This window comes from Magnolia sinica, chromosome 1 (genome assembly GCF_029962835.1).
Source record: "Magnolia sinica isolate HGM2019 chromosome 1, MsV1, whole genome shotgun sequence".
Taxonomy (NCBI): Eukaryota; Viridiplantae; Streptophyta; class Magnoliopsida; order Magnoliales; family Magnoliaceae; genus Magnolia; species Magnolia sinica.
The window spans coordinates 141,288,236-141,304,049 of NC_080573.1; the positions used below are offsets into that span (position 1 = coordinate 141,288,236).

At 41.9% G+C, this 15,814-nt stretch overlaps 1 protein-coding gene and 1 non-coding gene across 2 annotated transcripts; one reads left to right on the plus strand and one right to left on the minus strand.

Annotated features, from left to right (window-relative positions):
* Positions 1-641: 641 nt before the first annotated feature.
* Positions 642-1,193, plus strand: LOC131221503 (photosystem II 5 kDa protein, chloroplastic-like). Its single transcript, XM_058216784.1, has one exon. It carries the CDS (start codon positions 729-731, stop codon positions 1,068-1,070), a length of 342 nt encoding a protein of 113 aa, XP_058072767.1. The 5' UTR covers positions 642-728; the 3' UTR covers positions 1,071-1,193.
* Positions 1,194-7,790: 6,597 nt separating this feature from the next.
* LOC131222853 (small nucleolar RNA R71) lies at positions 7,791-7,897 on the minus strand. The gene has a single exon (XR_009160209.1). It is a non-coding gene; the product is annotated as a small nucleolar RNA R71 (small nucleolar RNA).
* Between the last annotated feature and the right edge of the window lie 7,917 nt (positions 7,898-15,814).

Genomic DNA, 15,814 nt, shown 5'->3' on the forward strand with positions numbered 1-15,814 from the left:
ACCCCAACGCTGTGGGGCCCACGGTGATGTATGTGTTTTATATCCACTCTGTCTATCAGTTTTGCTAGATCATTTTATGGCATGGAGCTCAAAATGAAGCAGATCCTAAGCTGAAGTGGACCACACCACAGGAAACAGTGGGAATAATGACAGCCACAGTTGAAACCTTCCTCGGGCCCACCGTAATGTTTATTTGCCATCCAACACCCTGTTGATAAGGTCACATAGATCTGGATGAAGGGAAAACACAGATATCCTCTTTATCCAAAACTTTTGTGGCCCCATGAAGTTTTTTATGATGGGCGTTCAGTTACCACTGTTTCCCAGGATGTGGTCCACTTGAGCTTTTTATCTTCTTCATTTTAGCTTCATGCCCTAAAATGAGCTAGCAAAACGGAATGGACGGCATGGATAAAACACATATATCACGATGGACCCCACAGCGCCCAACATCACCTAGCCGGGAGGTGCTGGGGCCACCACCCAATCCTCTTCCGTGGTATCTGCAAGACCGCATGCTCCCACTCAGATAAAGTGACACGTGGGTGACACTTATTGGTCAGATCATGCCATGGGATAAGATAACTGATGATCCTCTAAGAGCCTCTCCTTTTAGCATTTACCACCCTTTATTCTCAGGCTCATCCATTTCATTCCTGTGACTCGAAAAGCCTTGTGTGTTTTGCGTGAGATACTGCAACCGAGCTAGCACACAGACACTGGGAGACATGGCATCAGTCACCATGACAGCCTCGTTCCTTGGCAGCATCACGGCATCTGACCGCCCCTCAGTAAATCGCCGCCGTCTGATGGTAGCCAAGGCAGCAAAAGTGGAAGGAAATGGTATTGAGAAATTGAATTTCACTAACAAAGACAGCAGCAAGAACAACAACAACAACACTAGGCGGGACGTGATGTTTGCGGCCGCAGCGGCAGCTGTTTCATCAATCGTAGGTGGTGTTGGGATTGCGATTGCAACCGAGGAACCAAAACGTGGGACCCCAGAAGCAAAGAAGATCTATGCTCCCGTGTGCGTGACCATGCCGACTGCTCGGATCTGTCACAAGTGAAGAGGGGCGACCTTCAATGGGACATGGTTGAACTAGGGTAGATAGTCTATTTATTTGTATGTATTGGTAAGCTTTGGTTGTGGTAAACATGCTTGTTCTTGTTTCAATTTAAAATATCTTCAAGGGTTGTGATTATTCTCATACCCTCCAATAATATTGTAAGTGGGGAATGAGCAACAGTCGCGTGAGATTAGAGCTGCTCATCAGGTGATTCCCCCGGACTAGATATCATTTCTCAAAATCGGGCTGATAGGATTCGCTAGGAATGGCAACGGGCCGTTCGGGTGGCCTGCCTAGGCCCATAAAGTTGGCTCGGGCCAGACCAGACTTGAAATAGGTGTCCGGGCTAGACCAGGCCTGGCTGGATGATAAATGGTCCAGCCCAACCTATTCGTCAAGCCAGCTAGTATTGCGTTGGATAAATGGACAGTTATAGAATAGAAACTTGTTAACAGTAGACATTCGACCTCCATTTGTAATTTAAGGACACTTACTAACTGTTTACATGATGAGAGTCGTTGTGTATCTGTCCACTTGTTTCCCACACTGCAGCCCACCTGATGAGTGAATTGGCCTGATTTTTCAACCAGGGTGATCTCTACACAGTCTGGATCTTTCACATGCTTGTGATGGTATGTAGATGGGCAGGGCTATATACCTGCATGGGCTCAGCAAACCTCTTGACTCTAGGAAATGTATTGGGATTGATGCTTGACCATAGTAATGGGTCCTTAGGGTCGATTGATTACCATCAAAATTTGGATTGAAATTTTAAGCACATCCATATAGCTAAGGTCCACCTAATTAGAACGGTATGCATGGATAGATTATTTTGTTGTACCCAATTGTTATTTTGTTAAACACCTTATTTGAGTGAGCACCAGAAGTTCTTGTATCCATTAGATACATTGGCACAATTGGAAATATATAGTACACTCGTAGATTAATCTGACACATATGGCTTCCTCGAAGATATATGGTGGCACGTGTTGGACCTTTGAATATGCTCAAAGGGCATGTATAACATAAAAACAAATGGTTTTTGATATATGTGGGATATTTTAAGTTGAATGTAGCACATATAGGGTGGTTGTAGATAGACGGTCTCACTCATGGCTTATTCACATATACTGCTCAACGGACAAATGTGGCACATTTGTTGTGCACATGTATAGAAGATAAGATAGTTCCTCATTTGTGTATGTTATATATATATATATATATATATATAGACACACACACACAAACATTCGTGAAAAAATATGGGTTGATACAAGCTGTGTCCAGATTACCCAATCCAAGATAAAGATAATTATTTTAGAACTTTGTGATTTTATTGAAATTAGTAGCACAATTGCAAAATAGTTGTTGACAAACCAAGGAGATTTGTTTGTTTTTTTTTTTGAAAAAAGTTATTGCATGGAACTTTTTTGATAATCAAATAGACCTTAGTGTTACTCTGTTTAGCCTTAATTTGTTAAATAGGCCAATTTAAATTAAGAGATTTCCATGGTAACTTCTTTAAGTACATTCTAGAGATCACTTCGATTACTACATACACGCACAAAGACACTTCCATTATCACATGTTGCAGCATTGATATAGTATGTTGAGATGAACACGTATTATATGCAATCATGTGGATGACTGGGGGCTGGAGTTTTTGGATGCTCATTGGACGAGGAGCAGGCTCGGATGAGTGGGCAATCCATGTTAGTGATTGGACCACTCTAACCATCAAATTTGGTAAATTTCCCCTCTTTTGACTGAAGATTGTGCAGGCCAATCATCCAATCAGATGACAGTTTTCTGTATAAAGAGATCTATAGTGGGAGTCATGATATGAATCATGAACCATTGTGCCATGGGTCCATTTTGACGTAAAGGGATCAGCAAATCAATGAGTTGATTAGGGTTTTTTTTTTAATAATTGGTAGTACATGAGCTAATTAGGTTTAACTTATCTTAATTCTTACTCCTTTTCACTTACTAAGACAAAAGAAGGCCATGAAGCTTTGAGAATCCATGTTATGATTTTTTTCCTTTGCCATCTTATAATCATAGTCCAGTGCACATGCTCATCATACATACTTCGAGGGAGGGGAAAATGGTTAAATGACTCAACGACTTGGACTGACTCGTCCAATGAGTCAAGTTGGGACTCACCCAAGTTATTGCATTTTACACCTAACTTTTTTCATATATGAACTCTTTCATTTCTAAGTTTAGTAATACACTTGTTTAATTGTAGTACCAAATGTGGAGAAAAAAAAAAGAGAAAAAGAAAAAAAGAGGCTGTTTCTTAGACAATGACCTTTTGATAATTTAGCATTCATCCTAATTGTAGTATAGTTGCTTAATTGTACTATTTCCTTGAGGACATGCGGCACTTGTACTATATCAAAACTATTCCTGAAATTGCTTCGGATGGCCAATGATCCCAAAAAGCACAATGGTTCACTTAATGGCTCAAAACAAGGAGCTTTATCCACCGAAGGTGGATGGGTGTAACTATTTTTGTTTAATAATATTCCTTTTTTGGCAGAACTTCTCCAACCAGATGACTGGTCCGGTTGCTAGTATCAAGGGGCATAGTCGTGCAACACACGTGGAAAAATACGGAAAGAAAAAATATATAATATACATGTGTATGATATTTGTGGAGAGAGTAAGAGAGTGAGTGATTGCAATGTTGAGTGACCCATCTTTATTCTTTCCTAAGCTGTAACACACTTGAGATCTTTACTTATGCCTTAGTGGTAGATGTTGGGGATTTGCTCTGCGGAATCACACAGATCTAGATCTGGGATAGCAATTCAATAGTGACAAGCAATCACATAAGAATACAAAGTTTTAACGTGGAAAATCCTTGTAGGAAAAAATCACGGCACAAAGCGACAGAAATCCACTATGAAAAGAAAGTTACAAGAGAGAGGACTTACCCGATTCAAACAAATCTTGAATCTTACCCTTGCTATACCCTTTGATAACCCTGGAACCCCTTTAGAAAGCTTTGGAATAATTTCTCATCCCCTCTAAAAAAAATCCTAGGGACCCCTATTTATAGTTTAGGCAACTTCCTTTCGCACCTTACGAAAGACCGACTCAAATTTCTGCAGTCCGCATCAGATTCGGAAACGAATCTGAGTAACTACGACTAGTCGAGCCGAGGCTACGATTGGTTGTACGACCCCTACGACCGGTCGAGCAATCCCTACGACCGGTCGTGAATCTCGGACACCAAAGAAGAAAGCTCCTTGGACTTTGAGTCGAGTAGGCTACGACCAGACGAGACGACCCCTACGACCGGTCGAGCAATCCCTACGACCGGTCGTAGGCGGTGAAGACTTTCTGACAACAATCTCCATCAAGTCTTCAACCTTCAACCGTGTAGCTTCTTGACCTCTTCTATTATCTCTGCATCACATCATAGCTTCTTGTGCACACTCCGTCCTTCTTTTCTGTCATCGCCAAGCCCAGAAAAGTTTCACAAACCTTGAACTTCTCTACAAGAACGATCTAGGAGGGCATGTCCATCGGATCAGAACCCACCTACCCAACCATCTTTGTTCCTGTCTTCTCAAAAAGAAGTAGTCTTCTTAACATCTGACTGCTACCCAATATTGTTTGCCGGGTTACTTGCTCACAACACTGATAGCTTGTGAAATAACCGGTCTAATCCAAACCATGACATACACTGCCAACAGCATTCGAATAAGGCTCATGAGATATCCTGCTTTTCCTCGTCTGTTTTGAGACATGTCCTGAGACACCCAAGGCAAGGGACGGACTCAGGAGACGAAGATCGATGGAATTATGCATCAAGGATCCGAGGAAAGCAGGGCCATTCACATTAAAGAGGTCCGAAATTGGTGAAAAATGCAAGATCACGGGGTTCTCGCCATCCGATCAGCAAAACTTTATACATGGCTCGAGAACCAAAAACTAACCGTACACGTCAAATTTCAGCCATTGGATCCTCGTGAAAGTGGTTGAACTAACAGATCAGTCCATAAAACCCTGATTTGGGGCCCACCCGCTGTCTAGATACGCTTTAACTTCGGCCCCCACGGCTCAAATGAAATGGAGAACAAGATGAATGGTGTGGATTTCTCATAATCATTATACAGTGTATATACTACACTTTTTGCACTAAGAGTGCATGGCAACACAGACTCTGTTTACGTGAACTCTTTTTCTGTCATGAAACAGGGGCGCCGGTCGATCTCTATGGGCCACCATCATGGTCCAGGATGACTGATCCAGATAGTCCATGAGAATCACAAGGGCCATATCATTCATGCCTAGGTGGCAAATTTCCAAAAGTCCCGAAGATCCATTCTTGATCGTCCAAAAGCAAGATGGACGGTGAAGGGATCTGATACAATGGGTCATGCAGAATTTTAAGAAAACCCACCCTTCCTGACCTGTTTTTCGTCAGGAATCCAATGAACGGGGTGGATTTCTCTAAAAACTATACTGTGGGGCCCACCGATTGTCACAGCGTTTCCTGCTTACGCATGGACGAGCGTCCGTGAAAAACGGCCACAGTGGGCCGTTCTGTGATCACTATCAAGGCCGGATCAGTGATCCGGACCGTCCAGAGGATTCTCAAGATAAGGAAGGTTCCAACCATGATGTCAGACGGGTAAGGTAGATGATCGGCCACTCGAGACGATTCGTCGAATGCAAGGATGTATACGGTTTTCCCTGTGCAAAACAGGAAGTCCAGCTCGGTTACAAACATGCTGCGTAAAGAGGAATGCGGAAGCCCTTCTCATCACGCAGCCATCACCTCCATCAGCCTATAAAGAAAGCCGTGGAGGCCAAGAGAAGTTGTCTTTTTTTTGGGGGAACGAAGGAAGAGAAACGGAGAGAAAAACGGGGAGCCAAGAACGGGTGGAGGACGGATCGGTTTGGCTTATTGCACAAAAGAGAGAAGTTGGAGTTTGGTATTTTTTATTTATTTATTTTTCTTTTTATTTTATTTTGCTTTGTTTTGGATCCAGCCCATTCATGTTGGTCAACCTCTTAGATAGGCTAAGAGGTGAAGCTTTAGTGAGATGGGAGAGTTTATTCTATGCATTTAATTTAAAATTTGAACTTAATGTGATTTTTAAGTTGATAATTCAAGGAATCTGTTCTCAGTATTTAATGGTCTGTTGTGACTGAAATTACAATGGATTTGCAATGGCTTTGAATATTTCTCTTCCTCTTTTAATGTTTATGACGTCAGGAGGCCCTGTTGTTCACCATCGTCTCCTGGGCATGGTAGGATGACAGTACCCTTCCTGATCTTCATACATTGTTGATTGGTTGGTAATTAGTTTAATCCTGTTGTTTACTTTGTCTCCTGGGCATGGTTAGATGATGGAATCCATTCTAATTCATACACCTTTCATCTCTTGAAACCTATATCAATGGCAGTTCAGTGAATTTTCATAATTTGTGATACTGGCATAGATCTCCCTGATCTCTACAAGTGGAGCCTCTGAATCCCTAGTTTTCTTCCTCTGAATTCCTTAAAGTTTTAGATAATTATTCCACAATTATTCCTTAAATTTACATTTGATTTTGATTACATCTTAGGCTAGTTCTAGTTCTACTTGGTTTCAGATAACGTACAGGTATCAGTCCCTGTGGATTCGACCTCGGTCTTACCGAGTTTATTACTACATCACAACCCTGCACTTGGGGTGTGAACAAGTTTTTGGCGCCGTTGCCGGGGACTGATAGTTACAATTTTCTGAAATTAATTAGTTTTAGAATTAGGATAAGATTAGGATTTTATTAACTTTAGTTTTAGATTTTTATTTCTATTTGATTGTTAGAACTAACTTGTTTCCTATTTTGTAGGCCTTTAAGATAGAAATCTCTATTTTGGTACACTCCTTCCCTACTCTCTATTTTTCAATTTTCTTGTAGTAATTTACTTTTTAGTTTAGGCTTTCCTAGTTTACTTTAGAAATTTCCGTTTTTCTTTAAAGAATACTTTCTTTTAGAAATTACTTTACTGTTATTTTTCTTTTAAAGTATCGTTTCTCTACTTTATAGAATCTAACTTATTCTTGTTTTATTTTGCAGGTCCTTAACTTAGGAGCCTCAATTTGGTAATTCCTTTCCAATTCTCCCTCTCTTTCGTTTTAGATTTTCTTTTTTCCTTCCTTAGGATTAGGCTGTGAATTGAGGGCTGCGAGTGTTTCATGCCCAAGTGGGCCCGTGACGACACTCGACGTCTCTTGAAGGAGGAGTGGTTGAGGGGTTGACTATCCATCGCAGGATTAGACACCGCTCGAAATCCCCTGAGTTAAGTGAAGTTATGGTGAAGACCAACCTCCTCTACTTCCACCCGGGGTGGAGGATAACCATGATGAGAATGAGGTGCAACAAGCACCCCCACCTCGTACTTTACGAGATTTTCTACAACCGGCGGGAGTGAGTACGCCTCATGCATGATTTTTCCCGAAAACACAGGACAGATGGACATCAAGCCAGGAGTTATGTTTTCCATATTTACATTTGAAAGAGTTCGATGAGATAATAGCTACATTATGTTTTCCTAATGTATCTGAGGATACAATTAGGCTGAAACTCTTTCCTTTTTCCTTAAAAGAGAAAGCTAAGACGTGGTTACATTCACTACGTCCTAGATCCATTGGCACGTGGAACGACATGCAGAGGGAATTCATAAAAAAATTCTTCCCACATCATAAAACGATTACCCTCAGAAAAGCGATCATGAACTTTGCCCAAAAGGAAGATGAAACATTCTTTCAATGTTGGGAAAGATTCAAAGATTTGGTCAGTTCATGCCCACAACACGGATTTGAAACGTGGCGCATTACAAATTTTTTCTATGATGGAGTGACATCTTCCATGCGCCAAATGGTCGAGACAATGTGTAATGGAGAGTTCATTAATAAAGATATCGACGAGGTATGGGACTACCTCGATAGTTTTTGAAAAAACACAATCTTGGGACTATTACCCAAAGTCGAACACCACGTCTAGGCCGACTCAATTAAAGGAGAAAGGTGGATTATACCTCTTGAAAGAAGAGGATGATCTCAAGTGTAAAGTGACTACGCTCATAAGGAAAGTTGAGGCCATGGAAGGAAAGAAGGATAAGGTCAATGAAATTGTTTGCGGCATTTGTGATTGCAACATTCACACAACTTGAAAACTGTCCTACAATACCGCCTTTCGAGGAGTGTTGAATGAACAAGCCAATGCCGTAAATAACTATCAAAGACCTTTTACTGGACCTAACTCCAACACATACAATCCTGGCTGGAAAAATCATCCAAACTTTAGTTGGAGGAATGGACAAACGGCGACTCCTCCAGGTTTCTTCAATCAAAATCCAAATCAAGTGAAACCTCAAGAGGAACCGGTTCAAAATCCCATACAAGAGCCGGCTCAAGCAATGCGGGGAATTACAGATTTTATGCAAAAGATAGATTCTCGTATGACGGTTATAGAAAAGGGGATGCTTCCTACACAACCTCTCCCCAATCCTAAACCGCAGTACGAGAATAATGATCCCAGCTCTTCAAATCAGATGGGGCATGCTAAATCCATCACCACTCTTAGGAGTGGGAAGATCATTGATAAAACTCTTCCGGTTAGGCCCGAAAAGCCTCAAGAACCAAAAGAGGACAACAATGATGGATCCAGTGATACCCCACAAAAAGTAGAACCGGAACTTCTAGAGAAGCCAGTTGCTCCATTCCTCCAACGGTTGGTTTCACCAAAACCTCTCTCTAACTCTCAGGATATCCTAGAGGTGTTGAAACAAGTGAAAGTCAACATTCCTCTACTTGATGTCGTTAAACAGATACCTTCATATGCCAAATTCCTAAAAGACTTATGCACGACCAAGCGACGGAAAATTATTCAAAAGAAAATCTTCTTGACTGAGAAAGTGAGTGCCATCCTGAAGCAAGACGTGCCGCAGAAATTCAAGGATCCCGGTAGCCCAACCATATCATGTGTAATCGGGAACCATCGAATTGATCACGCACTTCTTGACTTAGGAGCGAGCGTCAATCTGATTCCCTACTCGGTATACAAACAGTTAGGTTTGGGTGAATTAAAACCCACCCTAACCATACTACAACTTGCTGATCGCTCTGTTCGTGTACCAAGAGGGATAATCGAGGATGTGTTGGTCCAAGTTGATAGATTTTACTACCCTGTAGATTTTATCATCCTGGACACTGAACCCATCATAGACATGAGCACTCAGATCCCTGTCATTCTTGGTCGCCCATTCCTTGCCACATCAAATGCAATTATCAATTGTAGGAATGGTATCATGACTATGTCTTTTGGAAATTTGACATTGGAGTCAAACATTTTTTTTAATAACGGCAGCAACTCAGAGGATGATGACGATTTCCACGACATTAACATGATTGACTCTTTCGTGGAAGATACGATACCTCTGACCTTATCCTCCGACCATCTAGAGACGTGCCTGGCCCACTCCCATGATTTTGATGATGACATGATTAGGGAGACGTGCGCCTTGCTTGATACTGCACCGGTACTTGAAGTTAACCGATGGAGGCCACAATTTGAAGAATTACCACAAACTGATGTAGTGCCTCTACCGTCTAACCTCAAGCCGCCGAAGCTTGACCTAAAACCTTTGCCCGCTGATTTGAAATATGCATATTTGGGTCAAGATGAGACATACCCGGTGGTGATCTCTGCCCACCTGGAGAAAGAACAGGAGAGTATGCTTATATCTACTCTCATTGAGCATAAAGGAGCCCTGGGATGGACGATAGCGGACCTCAAAGGAATCGATCCCTCGATTTGTACTCACCACATATATCTTGAGGATAATGCAAAAACCGCTCGGCAACCACAACGTAGACTAAATCCAAACATGAAGGAAGTGGTTAAAACCGAGGTTCTTAAACTACTGGACGTGGGTATTATATACCCTATATCTGATAGTCAGTGGGTGAGTCCAACTCAAGTGGTCCCTAAGAAGTCCGGAATCACCATCGTAGCCAATGCTAATAATGAACTCGTGCCAACTAGAGTCACTACTGGTTGGAGAATGTGCATTGACTACAGGAAGTTGAATACCGTCACAAGGAAAGACCACTTTCCCTTACCATTCATTGATCAGATCCTGGAAAGGTTAGCTGGTCATTCCTATTATAGTTTTCTTGACGGGTATTCGGGCTACAACCAGATAGAGATAGCCCCTGAAGACCAGGAAAAGACCACATTTACATGTCCCTACGGCACCTTTGCCTATCGAAGGATGCCATTCGGACTATGTAATGCCCCTGCCACTTTTCAGCGATGTATGCTTAGTATTTTTTCTGACATGGTGGGGCAATATTTAGAGGTCTTCATGGACGATTTCTCTGTTTACGGTCCATCTTTCAGCAAGTGCTTGGAAAGTCTTAAATGTGTGCTGAAAAGATGTGAAGAAAAGAACTTGGTACTTAATTGGGAGAAGTGCCATTTCATGGTTCAGAAGGGAATTGTCCTTGGGCATATCATCTCGTCCAAAGGAATCGAGGTAGATAAGGCAAAAATCGATCTTATCTCTAACCTACCTCCACCCAAGAACATCAGAGACGTGCGATCCTTCTTAGGACACGCAGGATTTTACAGGCGATTCATAAAGGACTTTAGTCTTCTCTCTCGTCCTTTATGTAATCTTCTTCAAAAGGATGCTCCGTACGAGTGGACTGAGCAGTGCCAGGAAGCTTTCACCAAGCTTAAGGGCACGTTAACCACTGCACCTATCATGCAGCCACCCGACTGGAGCCTTCCTTTTGAGCTTATGTGCGACGCTTCTGATTATGCTCTTGGGGCGGTCTTAGGCCAGAGAAAAGATAAGAGGCCCTACGTCATTCATTACGCGAGTAGGACTCTACTTCCCCAGTGAACTACTCGACTACGGAAAAGGAACTCTTAGCCGTAGTGTTCGCCTTGGACAAATTTAGGTCCTACTTGATCGGATCCAAGATCATTATCTACACAGATCATGCGGCACTTAAGTATCTTCTTTCTAAGAATGATTCTAAGCCCCGCCTGATACGATGGATCCTTCTACTCCAAGAATTTGATTTGGAAATTAAAGATAAAAAGGGAGTAGAGAACGTAGTGGCCGATCACCTTTCTCGCCCTAATACCTCCGATTCCCCGAGACGACGCATATCAATGATATGTTCCCCGATGAACAACTGTTTCGAGTCTCCCATTCACCTTGGTTCGCCGATATTGCTAATTATCTTGCTACGGGTGCTATACCGACATTGGATTGCGTAAGATAAGAAGAAATTTTTCACCGAGGTGCGCAACTTTTCTGGGATGATCCTTACTTATTTAAATATTGCCTGACCAAATTCTAAGGAGATGTGTACCAGATGAGCATCAGAGCATCATCTCCTTCTGTCACTCAGAGGCTGTGGTGGTCACTTTTCTCGCTAAAAAGACCACGGCCAAGATTCTGCAGTGTGGCTTTTATCTTGGCCCACTATGTTTAGGGATACTCATGAGTTTTGCAAAGCTTGTGAGCGTTGTCGAAATTGGGAGCATTGTCCGTCGAAATATGATGCCTTTGAATCCCATTCTTATCATCAAGGCATTTGATTTTTGGGGCATCGATTTCATGGGACCATTCCCCAATCGTTTGGAAATCAGATATTTTGCTCGCCGTGGATTATGTCACTAAATGGGTTGAAGCGATTAGTGTCGAAAGAATGACCATCGCACGGTCATTAAATTCCTCGAAAGAGAACATCCTTTCTCGATTCTAACGCCTCGAGCCATCATTAGTGATGGGGGCTCACACTTTTGTAATAGACCATTCGAGAGCTTAATGAAGAAATACGGTATCTCTCATAAGGTGAGCACCCCATACCATCCACAGACAAGTGGACAAGCTGAGATTTCTAATAGGGAGATCAAACACATTTTGGAGAAAACGGTTAACCCAGATCGTAAGGATTGGTCAATCCGATTGACCGATGCCTTATGGGCATACCGTACTGCCTTTAAAACCCCTATTGGAATGTCTCCCTTTAGACTTGTCTATGGGAAAGCTTGTCACTTGCCTGTGGAGCTGGAACATAAAGCGTACTGGGCGATCAAAAATCTTAATTTCAATCTAGACAACGCTGGCTCGCTACGCAAACTTCAATTAAATGAACTTGAGGAAATCCGGAATGATGCGTACGATAATTCGAGAATTTACAAGGACAAGATGAAAGCGTTTCATGATCAACATATTCTACGAAAATCATTCACGCCGAAAGTCCTTTTGTATAATTCTCGATTACATCTCTTTCCGAGTAAGCTTCGATCTCGTTGGACCGGCCCTTACATTGTTGTTGCTTATCCTCATGGGGCCGTCGAGATAAGAGATCCCGACAATGGCAAGGAGTTTAAAGTAAATGGACATCGTTTAAAGCCATTTGTTGAGAAATTTGATTCAGAGGACATGTCCATGCCTCTGACTGATCCTGTTTACCAGGACTGATCTCCTAGTCTGATGGAGGTATAGGTAGGTTTATCGCTTTCATAGGATTATGGTAGTTGCTTTTGTCTGGCTGAAGACGGTAAACTTAGCGCTCCTGGGAGGCAACCCAGCTTCACTTTTCTCATTCATTAGTTCAATGTTTGTGGGTAGCATTGCCGCAAACCCTCACGAGACTACAACTCGTCCACTAGGGGTAACCTAGGGGTTTAAAGGCTTGTTGCATGCGCTAAATGTAATCGAGAGCACCTGCGAAAGTGGTATAGGTAGGATTTTATTTTTGTTAGTTTTGTGTCACTTTCTCTCTCCTGCTGACCGGATTCCATGCTGCGATCTCTTGGAGGTACTTTGATTCTTTCGTCCAAGTACTATCTTTCCATCACTCCTCTTATATTTTTGTTGTCCCATGTGCATTGCATGCTTATTTTTTTACATTGAGGACAATGTAGATTTTAGGTTGGGGGTGGGAGATTAGGTTTCCTAATCGGTGTTTTCTTGGTCTTAAGCAAAAGTTGTGAAAATTTTTAATATTTTTCTGGACTTTCTTGTGAATTCGAAGGGCTTTTTGACGGCCATCTAGGGCACTTGGAATTTCAAGATACGTAATGTTGGTAATTTAAGACGCTTGGATTCAGTATCTGTTGGATTTCATAGTTAAGTTTGAATTGTTAATCCAAAATTAGAAGTTGTAAACATTGATTGAGTTATGATCTCACATGTCACATCTCGCTTTCACGTTAAGGTTTCAGTTTGATATTGAAGGATTTACTTGGTACTCACTAAGCTTGAAAGGAACCAACCTGAGAAATTGAAAGGATTGGGCGAATGGTCTACACCATAGGTTTGCTCCCTATAGGTGTAGATTTAATTCCCTATGAATAATATGTGAAAAAATTTGGGTGTACAGTCTTCATCATAGGTTTGCTCCCTGTAGGTGAGGATTTGATTCCCCTTCTTGGCGTTACTTTTAATGGAAAAATCAAAAGCTGAAGGAATGAAAAGATGATCTGTGAGGCAAGTTTTGGTTATCATGAATCTTCTTATTGGTTACCAATGATATCCTGAAACAGAGAAGTGAATTTTAATGATGATAAGCTGAGATTACACTGTATGCTCATAGATCTCAATGATTAGAATTTTTCTAATTAATGGAATAATACCTTGAAATTGATTATGAAGTTTACCGTGTGCTTGAGTCTAAGAGAAAGTAATATCCAACATTCATGAATCTGAGAATTCTCATATCTGGATTATTCTACAAAAATCACTCGAGTTTATAAAAATTGTTCTATAATTCTCAACTTATTTTTCGCATACTTTGCTCGGGACTAGCAAAATGCTGGTTAGGGGTTGTGTTGAGGGTCAAATATTGCATATCAGACCCAGTTCTTACCTGGATTTACAAACGTAGTATTGTTTAAAGACCTGATTTAATCGTGTTTGTAATGCAGGGTGTGTTTAAGAGCCTGGACTGAAAAAAGGTGGTAAATGCATGGATTTGACGCTCCAGAAGCACCAAGGCAAGGGACGGACTCCAGGAGACGAAGATCGATGGAATTATGCATCAAGGATCCGAGGAAAGCAGGCCATTCACATTAAAGAGGTCCGAAATTGGTGAAAAATGCAAGATCACGGGGTTCTCGCCATCCGATCAGCTCAAAACTTTATACATGGCTCGAGGACCAAAAACTAACCGTACACGTCAAATTTCAGCCATTGGATCCTCGTGAAAGTGGCTGAACTAACAGATCAGTCCATAAAACCCTGATTTGGGGCCCACCCGCCAGATACGCTTTAACTTTGGCCCACACTGTTCAAATGAAATGGAGAACAAGATGAATGGTGTGGATTTCTCATAATCATTATACAGTGTATATACTACACTTTTTGCACTAAGAGTGCATGGCAACACAGACTCTGTTTACGTGAACTCTTTTTCTGTCATGAAACAGGGGCGCCGGTCGATCTCTATGGGCCACCATCATGGTCCAGATGACTGATCCAGACAGTCCATGAGAATCACAAGGGCCATATCATTCATGCCTAGGTGGCAAATTTTCAAAAAAGTCCCGAAGATCCATTCTTGATCGTCCAAAAGCAAGATGGACGGTGAAGGGATCTGATACAATGGGCCATGCAGAATTTTAAGAAAACCCACCCTTCCTGACCAGTTTTTCGTCAGGAATCTAATGAACGGGGTGGATTTCTCTAAAAACTATACTGTGGGGCCCACCGATTGTCACAGCGTTTCCTGCTTACGCATGGACGAGCGTCCGTGAAAAACGGCCACAGTGGGCCGTTCTGTGATCACTATCAAGGCCGGATCAGTGATCCGGACCGTCCAGAGGATTCTCAAGATAAGGAAGGTTCCAACCATGATGTCAGACGGGTAAGGTAGATGATCGGCCACTCGAGACGATTCGTCGAATGCAAGGATGTATACGGTTTTCCCTGTGCAAAACAGGAAGTCCAGCTCCGTTACAAACATGCTGCGTAAAGAGGAATGCGGAAGCCCTTCTCATCACGCAGCCATCACCTCCATCAGCCTATAAAGAAAGCCGTGGAGGCCAAGAGAAGTTGTCTTTTTTTTGGGGGAACGAAGGAAGAGAAACGGAGAGAAAAACGGGGAGCCAAGAACGGGTGGAGGACGGATCGGTTTGGCTTATTGCACAAAAGAGAGAAGTTGGAGTTTGGTATTTTTTATTTATTTATTTTTCTTTTTATTTTATTTTGCTTTGTTTTGGATCCAGCCCATTCATGTTAAACTGAACCTCTTAAATAGTGGCTAAGAGGTGAAGCAGTAGCGAGATGGGAGAGTTTATTCTATGCATTTAATTTAAAATTTCGAACTTAATGTGATTTTTAAGTTGATAATTCAAGGAATATTTTCTCAGTATTTAATGTTCTGTGATTGAAATTACAATGGATTTGCAATGGCTTTGAATATTTCTCTTCCTCTTTTAATGTTTATGACGTCAGGAGGCCCTGTTGTTCACCATCGTCTCCTGGGCATGGTAGGATGACAGTACCCTTCCTGATCTTCATACATTGTTGATTGGTTGGTAATTAGTTTAATCCTGTTGTTTACTTTGTCTCCTGGGCATGGTTAGATGATGGAATCCATTCTAATTCATACACCTTTCATCTCTTGAAACCTATATCAATGGCAGTTCAGTGAATTTTCATAATTTGTGATACTGGCATAGATCTCCCTGATCTCTACAAGTAGATC

Bases quoted from the DNA above. Each gene is read 5' to 3' on its own strand.
- LOC131221503 (XM_058216784.1), top strand. From the start codon at position 729: ATGGCATCAGTCACCATGACAGCCTCGTTCCTTGGCAGCATCACGGCA.